The following is a 12,239-nucleotide window of genomic DNA, read 5'->3' as shown; positions in this document are numbered from 1 at the left end:
CTGCGTTATCACAAGCACCCGGCGCAACAGTCGCGAAGGACCTTGGCCTAGCAAGCGACCGCTGCTCAGCCCGAAGGCCTGCAGATTACGAGGTGTCGTGTGGTCAGCACGACGAATCCTCATGGCCGTTGTTCTTGGCTCTCTAGACTGGGGCCGCCATCTCACCATCAGATAGCTCGTCAATTGTAATCACGTAGGTTGAGTGGACCTCGAACCAGTCCTCAGATACAGGTAAAATTCCCTGACCCGGCCGTGAATTGAACCCGGGGCCTCTGTGTAAGAGGCAGGCACGCTACCCCTACACCATGGGGCTGGCTCCTGCGTTATTGCGCACAAAGTGAAATCCAAGACGATAACGCAGATTTCCACGGAATTATTCAGCTCACGGTCAGCCGAATTGTTTACGATGTCTCAGTTGTCATCGCTAGACTCTTATCTTACTACTACATCATAAGTGTCCAGGCATGGGATGAAAACTTTTACCCAAGCAGTCAAGATAATTATTATCCAATGGTATTGAAGTTTTATTTTATAAACTCGTCAGAAATGTAATGTAAAATCATCAATAACTGGGAAGAAATATTAACCTAATTACCATATGTTTAAAAGAAATTGAAAAAATGAATGTTTGTTACTGACATCTCGGAACACGGTCAACTACAGAAGATGTACTTCGCGCTAGCTAGAGCGATGTATGAAGACGTCCGTGCTCCGGTTTGCAAGCTTTGCGCAAGTGCACTAGTATGTCGCAACCAACGAGCTCAACTGGTAACAAATTGCTGCATGCTTCCTTGCTGCCTAACAGTATTGGCTGCTCTGGAATGGACAGATCACAGATGCATTCATTTGTTTGTGAATGACGTGATTACTGTAGACACGTGTGCATGAGAATTTAAGTTTTTAATTTGTGTTTGGGGTGTTTGTAGAAATAATTTGTTTTAATAGTGAACAATTACAGAAAGTCATTTATATTGCAAAACATTAACGTGTGAAGCATTTATAAGCGATTATGCGTAAATATAGAACCTATTCTGCGGGCTTCAAGCTAAGCGTAATTGCCTTCGCTGAACAGCACGGGAACAGAGCTACAGAAAGTAAATTTTCAGTGAGTGAAAAGTTGGTGCGTGACTGGCGGAAATTAAAAAACAAGCTAAAAAGCACAAACCCTTCTAGAGGTCCTAAAACAGGGAAGTTCCCTATAATTGACGAAGAAGTGTTTATGTACATCAATGAAATACGTAGCAATGGCTGCAATGTATCATATGAAATGTTACAAATTAAGGGACGGGAGGTAGCGCGCAAACACAACATAACTCAGTTTAAGGCGAGTCATGGGTGGATTAAGGGGTTCATGCGATGACACAATCTGTCAGTGCGAAGGAGAATAACACTAAGCCAAAAGTTGCCTGCTGATTACACGGACAAAATTGTAAATTTTTACAGTACCGATTTGTCATTCATACGTTTGCGCAAGGAAACTTCGTACTTGCTTTCTCAAATTGGTAATGCCGATCAGACTCCAATCTTTTTTTATATACCTCGCAACAGCACTATTGCACTAAAAGGATCACGGAGTGTATTAATGAAAACCAGCGGTAGTGAGAAGTTGCGATGCACGGCAATGCTAGCCATTACAGCTGACGGAAGAAAGTTGCCGCCTTACATTGTTTTCAAGAGGAAAACGTTGCCTAAGAATATACAGTTTCCCCGTGGAATTCATATACGAGTGCAACCAAAGGGTTGGATGGACGTAAAACTCATGCTGGACTGGGTTAAAACTGTGTGGGATAGAAGACCCGGTGCACTACTAAAACAACCAGCTCTGCTTGTTTTAGATAGTTTCCGAGGTCACCTTGTGAACGAAGTGAAGCAACTTCTCAGTAAAAGTAAGACACGACAGATAGTCATTCCTGGTGGCCTAACATCTGCTTTGCAGCCACTACACGTATAGTCGATTTTACAACGAGTGGATGATGAGCGGCGATCAGCAATTGACACCCGCTGGAAATATCAGGCATCCACCCTTGGACTTGTTATGCTCGTGGGTGATGAAGAGTTGGGATCTTATACCACCTGAAGTAGTCTCCAAGAGCTTCAAAAGGACTGGGATTTCGAATGCACTAGACGGATCCAAAGATGACACAGTGTGGCAGAGAGACGAAGAATCTGATACTGGTATTAACAGTGGCAAGGATGGCGCATCAGATACCGAAACCTGCAATAGCGACACAGAAGATTTGGAATAAATTGTGCACCGGTAAGTCCGTATTTCACAACAAAGCGATAATTTTTGCAAGTGTAATATTTTAACTTTAATACTCAAATTAATGACAATTAACGTAATACGTTCATTTTTATTTTCAGGTTGGAAAAATGTTCGCTGAATTGTTGGGAATAATTATTAATTTTGTTTTAGACTATTTTATTTTGATGTATAAACGCGAGTATTACGTGCATCTTAAATTTGTATCAAATACAATTTAGTTATAAATACATTTTTTGAGTAATACAAATATTGGTATTAAAACTTCTTCGTATAATGGTCGCACCCTACTATTTTTTCAAAAATTTTGGTATAAAAAATGCGACGATTATGCCGGGAAATACGGTATGTAGGAAAAAATCATGTTTCAGGCTCATCTGGTTGGTAAGCTATGACTTTATATACATGCAGTAAGCAACTGCAAGTCTCGCTAAGACATTGAAAGCCAATCCTGCACCTTTCTCTGCAGGAAGCCGGTTGCAATAAATCAATCATATTTTCAATTATTGCAAAGCATTAACATTATGAATAATTATGTCTGTAGCCCGTCTCTATTGTGTCATCCTACTGATAGCAGTAGAATATGCGTTGTAAACGTATACTGAAATATGCACGCAGCATTCAAATTTAATTCAGACTTTCAGAGAACTAAGATCACCATTATCTAGTGAACTGGCACTGCCATCTGTCCTCTATTAGTTAAACTGGTTCGACAGTTTTCCTTGTTTCCTTCCCATGCAAGAAATATAAGAAGCTTTAAAATTATTCAGTGTACACTATGCAGCGGCCCGAGTTAGACATCGACAGTAGGAAGAGCACTTTACGAACTTCATCATATAGATCCATATTGGTACAGTTAAAATTGCATTACCTTGCATTGTCCTTAATTAGGAAGAGCATCCGTTGTGCTTTTAGTCTGTTATAATCTTTATATTCATTGTTTGATACAGGCCCATGTTGTTGTTTGAGTCATCAGTCCATACGGGCCGATGACCTTCAATGTTAGGCCCCTTAAAACAACAAGCAAGCATCAGTCCATAGACTGGTTTTGGTGCAGCTCTCCATGCATCCTATCCTGTGCTAACCTTTTCATTTCTACGTAACTACTACATCCTACATCTGCTCTAATCTGCTTGTCATATTCATATCTTGGTCCACCCCTACTGTTCTTACCGCCTACACTTCCCTCAAAAACTAACTGAACAAATCCTGGTTGTCTTAAGATGTGTTCTATCATTCTATCTGTTCTCGTCAAATTTAGCCAAATCAATCTCCTCTCACCAATTCGATTCAGTATCTCTTCATTCGTGACTTGATGTATCCATCTCACCTTCAGGATTCTTCTGTAACACCACATCTCAAAAGCTTTATTCTCTTTTTTTCTGAGCTAGTTATCATCCATGTTTCACTTCCATACAATGCCACACTTGAGATGAAAGTCTTCAGAAACATCTTTCTTATTCCTATATCAGTGTTCGAAGTAAGCATATATCCTTTCTTAAGAAAGCTCTTCTTTGCTTGTGCTAGTCTGCATTTTATGTCCTCCTCACTTCTGCCATCATTAGTTATTTTACTACCAAGTAACAATATTCATGTACTTCCTTTAAGACTTTATTTCCTGTTCTAATATTACGTCCATCACCTGCCTTCGCTCGACTGCACTCCATTACCTTTATTTTGGACTTATTTATTTTCATCTTGTACTCCTTACCCAAGACTTCGTCCATACCATTCAGCAACTTCACAAGATCTTCTGCAGTCTCAGACAAAACAACAGTATCATCAGCAAATCTCAGGGTTTTGATTTCCTCTCCTTGGACTTTGATTCCCTTTCCAAATTCCTTTACTGCCTGTTCTATGTAAATACTGAAAAGGAGCGGGGACAAACTGCAGCACCCTTGCCTCACTCTTTTCTGGATTGTTGCTTCTTTTTCAAAGCACTCGATTCTTATTACTCCAGATGATTTTTATACAGATTGTAGATAATTCTTCGTTCTCGGTATCTGATCCCAATCATCTTCAGTCAAATAGCTTGGTCCAATCAACATTATCAAATGCCTTTTCTAGATCTGTGAATGTCATATACGTGGTCTTGTCCTTCTTAATTCGATCCTTTTAAGATCAGACTTAAAGTCAGGATTGCTTCATGTGTTCCTACATTTCTTCTGAAGCAAAATTGATCTTCTCCCAACTCAGTTTCATCTTTTCTTTCAATTCTTCTGTAAATAATACATGTTAAAATTTTGCAGGCATGAAATACTAAACTAATGGTGTGGTAGTTTTCACACTAGTCAGCACTGGCTTTCTTGGGAATAAGTATAACAACATTCTGGTGGTGAAAATGAGATGGCACTTTTCCAGTCTCATACATCTTACGCACTAGATGGAATAAACTTGCTATGCTTGTTTCTCCTAAGGCCATCAGTAATTCAGAGGGATCGTCATCAATTCCAGGTGGCTTGTTCCTATTTCTCACAGCTCTGTCAAACTCTGGCCTCAAAATTGGGTCTCCCATTTCATCAGCATCAATAACCTCTTGTCCCAGAAACAAATCATCTAGGACTTTACCTTGATACAACTGTTGGATATGTTCCTGCGATCTTTCTGCTTTGTCTTCTATCCTTGGAAGAGGTTTTCCATCTGAACTCTTAATATTCATGCACCTAGCTTTCCTTTCTCCAAAGTTTTCCTTGATTTTCCTATATGCAGCATCTACCTTTCCTACAGCCATACATACTTCAACATCCTTATACTTACTTCTCCTTCAACCATTCTTCCTTAGCTATCTTGCACTTTCTGTCCACTTCATTTTTTAATCGCCTATATTCTTTTCTACTCTCTTCATTTCTTGCATTCTTGTATTTTCGTTGTTTGTCAGTCAGGTCTAGTATCTCCTGAGTTATCCATTGGTTCTTAGTTGATCTTTCCTTCCTTCCTTCCTTCCTAACATTTCTTCAGCAGCCCTACTGACCTCATTTTTCACGACTGTTCATCCTTCCTCTTTTGTGTTTCATTCAGCCTTTTCATTTAGTCCTTGTGCAATTTGTTCCTTGAAACGATCCCTCACACTATTTTCTTTCAACTTGTCTAGATCCCATCTCCTTGCATTCTTTCCTTTCTTCAATTTCTTCCAACTTCAGATGGCATTTCATGACCAACAAGTTGTGGTCAGAGTCCACGTCTGCTCATGAGAAAGTTTTGCAGTCCAGCAGCACCTGGTTTCTGAATCTCAGCCTAATCATAATGAAGTCTATTTGATACCTTCCAGTGTCTCCAGGTCTTGTCCACATATGCAGCTGTCGTTTGTGGTGTTTGAACTAAGTATTAGTAAGGACTAAATTATGATCAGTGCAGAATTCAACCAGCCGACTTCTTCTTTCATTCCTTTGTTCCAACCTGAATTCTCCTACTGTATTACCTTCTCTTCCTTGGCCTACCACTGCATTCCAGTCTCCCATCACAATTAGATTCTCGTCACCTTTTACATATTGTATTAAATCTTCTGTCTCTTCATATATTCTTTCGATTTCCTCATCATCCACTGAACTAGTAGCATATAGACCTGCACTATTGTGGTGGGCATTGGTTTGTTGTCTATTTTGACAACAATAATCCTTTCACTATGCTGGTCGTAGTAGCTTACCCGCTGCCCTATGTTCTTATTTATTATTAAACCAACTCCTGCATTTCCCCTGTTTGATTTTGTATTGGTAATTCTGTAGTCGCCTGGCTAAAAATCCTGCTCTTCCTGCCAGCGTACTTCACTTATACCAACTACATCTAACTTTAGTCTATCCATCTCCCTTTTGAGATTCTCTAACCTACCACAACGATTCAAACTTCTAACATTCCATGCTCCAGCTTGCAGAATGTCAATATCCATCTTCCTAATGATCGCCCCCTCTCGTGTAGTCCCCACCCGGAGATCCAAATGGGGAACTATTTTTTACCTCCGGAATATTTTACCCGGGTGGAAGCCATCATCAGTACATCATTCATACAAAGAGAGCTGCATGTCCTCAGGAGTTTTAGTTTCCCATTGCTTTCAGCCATGTAGCAGTATCAACCCAGCTAAGCCATGTTGAGTATTATTACAAGGCCATATCAGTCAATCATCTTGACTGTTGTCCTTGCAACTTCCAAAAGGCTGCTACTCCCCTTTCGATGAACTATTCGTTAGTCTGGTCTCTCAACAGATACCCATCCGATATGGTTGCACCTGCGTCTCGGCTATCTGCTTCATTGGGATGCGGAAACCTCCCCACCACGGCAAGGTCACATGGTTCGCAGGGAGGCCCATTGTTCTTATTAATTCCTGGTGTCTTGCATTATGAAATAAAATTTTCAAATGACAATTCACTCATTTCTTTTATGACAACATCCCGCGGGGTTGAATGTTTATACGCCTGGCTGTGAGAAGTAATAAACAAACCTTTTACTGCTCTGTTTCTGTCACGAACAGAGAGGCCATTCGAAAACATTAACAACATAGAAGATAAATGAAATAAGAATATTAGACCAATTTCTAATGGCACTGTGTGTTGAGCTGTCCACAGCAATTCATTTAAAGGATTGTTTGGAACCCACCTATCTTTGGAATCTATGGTTCACTGAATTTAACACACTGAGCTACCTTGGTCAATGAAAGAGTCCATTTAACCAGTAGTTTACTTGGAATAGGGTGGTCATTTCCGTGCCTCTGTGACTCAGATGGCAGCGCATCAGTCTCTCACCGCTGGGTTCCGTGGTTCAAATCCCGGTCACTCCATGTGAGATTTGTGCTGGACAAATTGGAGGCGGGGCAGGTTTTTCTCCGGGCACTCCGGTTTTCCCTGTCATCTTTCATTCCAGCAACACTCTCCACTAATCATTTTATTTGTCAATCATTAATCATTGCCCCAGAGGAGTGCGACAGGCTTCGGTAGCCGGCACAATTCCTATCCTTGCCACAAAATGGGGGCTTCATTCATTCCAACCCTGACCCGGTCATTGACTGGAAAACAGGTTGTAGGTTTTCATTTTCAGGGTTGTCATTTCCCTTCTCTCCTTATCTTCGCCAATTGGTCTCGTGCGGCTTGTGAATTCATGTTCGCTCGGTTGAATGACTCAGACGATTGAGGTGCTGGCTTTTTGATCTTGTCAGCAGGTTCGATCCTGGCTCAATCCGGTGGTATTTGAATGTGCTCAAATAAGTCAGCCTCTAAAAACCATTAAAATTATTGGGACATAAAAATAATAACATTATTATTATTATAGAATTCTTGTTTCATAGTATTAAGCTGTCATAATATTCGTGGCTGAACTGGGAATCGAACTAACAGTTCACAATCAGCGATGAATGCTACTCGACTGGTGCAACAGTTGTTTCATGAAGTACTGTGTGTTAAATATATAATATAAATATGAAACATAAAATACTACGTAAATAGGTCCCAATACAGGTTTCTTTTCTTGCTAGGACCCCAAACAGCCCATTATATTTAAATACACGGTCTTTTCTCAAGAACTACTATTGAAGAAATTAAATGTCTGATCAATGCCAAACGGGAAGCCCACCTATCCTATTTTCAAGATCCGTCATCCAAATTGAAGAAATCACATTTCTTGGAACTTAAAGGAAAATGTCAGGCACAAATTAAGGAAATTAAGAATAACTGGTGGCAACAAAAAGCTGAAGAACTGCAAAGACTGTCTGATGCCCATGACCTGAAAAACTTCTATGCTGGCATAAAGGAGATATATGGTCCAATTCGATCTTCATCGGGGTCATTGAAGACTGCTGACAACTCCATCATTTTAACTGATAGTGGAGAAATTTTAGAACGTTCACTTCTAAATCGTGTCTCCAATGTTGCTGAGGACTTTCTTCGTAATGTCCCTCAGCAGCCCCAACAACCATGGATGGCCATTCCACCTACATAAGTGACTTCACCAAAGCAGTCAGTCAACTAAAACCAAGAAAGACTCCTAGTGCTGATAACATCCCTCTGGAACTGATACAAAATGGAGGTATACCCTTGAGGACTAGACTTTTCACTTTCATCCTCGATTTGGGAAACTGGAGAAGTACCTGACGACTTGAAGAATGCTACCATCATCACTATCTTCAAGAAGGGCGATCGTAGTGTATGTGGGAACTACTGTGGTATATCGCTTTTGTCAATAGCAGGTAAAATTCTCACAAGAATTGTATTAAACCGGCTCAGAGTTATCTCAGAGAGGATTTTGCCTGAGTCTCATTGTGGTTTCCAAACCTCCAGGGCACAACAGATATGATCTTCTGTGCTAGACAACTCTAGGAAAAATGCAGCGAACAACAGCAGCCTTGGTATTAAGTTTTCTATAATCTGGAAAAAGCCTTTGATTCAGTATGCTACGTGTTATGCAGTATGCTATCTGCTATGTGGAAAGTATTGAGACATTTTGGATGTTCTGAACATTATGTGGAATTGGTTCAAGCTCTCCATGATGGCATGTCTGGCCAAGTTCTTCAAGGTAACTCGGTATCAGATTCGTTCCCAATAACTCATGGATTGAAGCAAGGCTATGTGCTTGCTTCTACCCTCTTTGCACTGTACATGGCTGCCATGCTGCATGAATCATCTGCAAACAACTTAGGCATGGAGATTAAATTTCGTTTTGATGGAGGACTTGTCAATCTGGCAAGATTTCGCTCACAGAGACGTACTCTGGTTACCCGGATGACAGAACTGCAGTATGCCAATGACACAGCATCTCCTGCTCTAACATCTGCAGAACTACAACAGTCAGTTAACAGCTTTAAAACTGCATTGCCATTAATGCAAAAAAAAAAAAAAAAAAAAAAAAAGGTACTTGCACAACCTGCCCCAGGATTAACACTTCCTGAGTCCAGTATTTCCATCTTAGACACAACACTGGAACAGGTTGATCATTTTTTCATATCTTGGGAGCATCTTGTCTAAACAGTGTACCTGTGAACAAGACGTTGATAAAAGAACTGGGGCTGCTCATACAGCATTCGGATGGTTAATGCACAGAGTCTTCATGAATAACGGCCTAAAACTGCATACCAAACTCATGGTGTACAAAGCTGTTGTCATTTCCACATTGCTGTATGGCTGTGAAACATGAACACACTATCGCCATGATATAAAAAACTGAGCGCTTTCACGAACAGAAAATAAGATTCGTCTTGAATATTAAGTGGGAAGACTATGTGACCAACATGGCAGTTCTCAACAAAGCGTGGCTAAATAGCATTGAGGCAACAATGATCGCTCATCAACTGAGATGGTTGGGCCATGTTCACCATATGGGTGATACCAGGCTTCCCCACCAAATTCTTTATGGTGAACTGTGCTCCAGCAGTAGACCTCATGGAGCCTCTCTTAAGCGTTTTAAGGACCAGCTGAAACACATCATGAAGACAACTGGTATAGATATACAGACATGGGAAGAATGTGCTGTGGACCGTTCACTGTGGCAGAAAAACTACATCCATCGCTGTCTACTTGTTTGAAAAAGAACGCCGCAAACATCAAGAGGCCAAGCGACAAGCCAGAAAACTCTGTCAATTACAACCCCGCCCTCCTCCATCCATTCAGTGTGATTTGTGTGGGCGTATGTTTTATGCCAGGATTGGTCTGTTTAGTCATCGTAAACACATCCATAAACTGAGTTGAACTGGTCAATGTATGCAGGAAGAAGTTATATATACTCGGATCAAGTTACAGCCGACGACTATTGTTAACAAACTAGAAACCATTCCAAATGAAAGTTTGAAGCTTAATCTCAAACTTTACCACTGGAAGTTTTTCGAGGTGGCGTTAACCTGTGTGTAATTAGCATTCTGATGTACCTTTGCAGAATACTCTTTTTAATTGCTAATTATCATTATTGTCTAACAAGCCATAAAATGCGAACTACTCTGTATAGAAATGTGATTTTTGTTTCTATATATTCGGAAAAGGGTTGCATTTCGTCCTAACCACATGCAAAATCTTGCATACAGAAATGTTGTCCAAGCGTGCATGATATATGAATACAACAGCATCACACTTGCACGCTAATGGTGCATGGAAAAAAATCAAGAGGTTTGACAGAAGGCTTTAGAGTGCTACCATTATAATTTCTTAAGAATGAAATTGAACATATACGTTCACATGGTATTAGAAAAATAACTGAGTAGGCCTTAGTATGGAATTCATCCGCCGTTTTATACCAATTTTAATATGTGTGGGTTTTTCCCTGACTTATGAAAAATTAAATATAACGACAATCCGCTATAGCAAGTATACTTTTTACTCGTATTAATTCTCACTATAGCAGACTTCTACTACTTAACTGAACATTTTCAGTAGAATAAATTGAGGTTCTGCTGATGTTCGACATAAATCTGTTACTTGAAATGTCCGTGATCATTGTACATCTTTGCTTGTTAACTCCTAGGCTTACAATTACAATATTCATTATTTTGCTCTTTAAAAAATGTGACCATGTGACTTAGTAGTTGAGCCAAGTGAAGTGCTGTTGTAGCCTGTCTTGAATAATTCTTCTTTCTCCTGCTCTTTCAGGTAGAATCTGTTCTCATCGAAATTCCAATGCCAAAATCTGTGCTCAACTGTAGTTTAACCCCAAATCAAGGGAAGTATTCCTTTGACCCTGTGAGTAAGGTGCTCTTGTGGGACGTGGGACGGATCGATACGTCAAAACTGCCAAATTTGCGAGGAACAGTAAGCATTTTGTGCGATAACATATTGTAATGTGAGATGATGATTGAAGGAACCTGTAATTGTATTGATATGTCTGTGATCTCTGTTTTAGATCAACTTGCAGACTGGTGCTCCAGCAGTGGAGGCTAACCCAGCTATCAATGTAAGTACTGTAAATATGTTTCAATTTTCATTGCACCGTCTTTAGGGAGAATAATGGGAAATAGGAACTTGTCTGTACGCTTTAAACATTTGTCTCATACTTTGTCCTTATCGTGGATTATGTACAGTAAAATGCCATTATAACATATGCCAGTTTAACGAAATGTTCAGAGTAGCAAAATTATTTTTAGGCCCTGTTCCTTTTTTCTATTTAATGTGTGTTAAAATATTTTATTGTAACAAATTTGCAACTTTTAGTATAACGAATTAAAATGTAGCCTCTTTGCTTATATTTAACATCTTTCTCCTTCAAAATATAATTGAAATTCATCCTGTTTTAATTGCTGCGTATTTTGCAGAACGTCTCTATACAGCTAATACCAGGCGACACGTTCTATACAGCACACAGGCGAAAATACCTGATTACATATCAAGGGAAGGTATATACATACCTTATACCTTCTTACACATAAAACGCAAATAAAAGCCATTTTCTATTAATAAACATATCTTCAAATATTGGGTACACAGATTGGATTACAGTATTCACATTTACAGGGTATGGTTCAGGTAGCCATTTTCCATACATGTACACAATTGGTGGAGCTGGATATCGATTTCACAGTAACCAATACGTAAGAAGTAACGCTATTGGCTGGGTAGGAACGCCACATTTACAATCAACCAATGAACATTACGGTTTCACATCTCTACACTCAGTACTGCATTTAGTTTATTCGTCTCATGGCGCTTTTACTGTTTATCTTTCATTCGTGAAGCAACGTGTGTATTAGCGTGTCAGTTAACTTTTTCGCCAATCTGGATCAAGAGAAGCGAAAGCAATTTTCTTTAAAAGAAAATTGTAAAATACTTCGGGAAGTGGAGGAAAGGAGAAATAGCGAAGAAGTCAGACATAAGTCGTGACAATCCTTACTAATGAAGACAAAATTAAAATCTGTCAGAAAGTGGACTGGGCGTTCACATCTTGAAGCATGCAGAGGTCGCAAATGTTGAACTTGCACCTTCGAGTTTTGACTCGATCACTTAAGTTGTATATGGAAAAGAATATTCGTTTGTGTCTGGGAGTGTTCAGAAGAAAATCACAGACATTTTCAAAATAT

The 12,239-nt window shown here is 39.7% G+C and overlaps 1 protein-coding gene across 2 annotated transcripts in view; it reads left to right on the top strand.

Annotated features, from left to right (window-relative positions):
• cm (AP-3 complex subunit carmine) overlaps positions 1–12,239 on the top strand; it is a 65,800-nt gene that overhangs the window by 39,513 nt on the left and 14,048 nt on the right. For both annotated transcript variants that reach the window (XM_067144111.2, XM_068226998.1), the window contains exons 8-9: positions 10,819–10,977; positions 11,069–11,119. In XM_067144111.2, the coding sequence (XP_067000212.1) occupies positions 10,819–10,977; positions 11,069–11,119 (210 nt within the window). The remainder of the gene's footprint in view (positions 1–10,818; positions 10,978–11,068; positions 11,120–12,239) is intronic.

This window comes from Anabrus simplex, chromosome 3, assembly GCF_040414725.1.
Source record: "Anabrus simplex isolate iqAnaSimp1 chromosome 3, ASM4041472v1, whole genome shotgun sequence".
NCBI classification, from domain to species: domain Eukaryota; kingdom Metazoa; phylum Arthropoda; class Insecta; order Orthoptera; family Tettigoniidae; genus Anabrus; species Anabrus simplex.
This window is presented reverse-complemented; position numbering and strand designations above follow the sequence as displayed.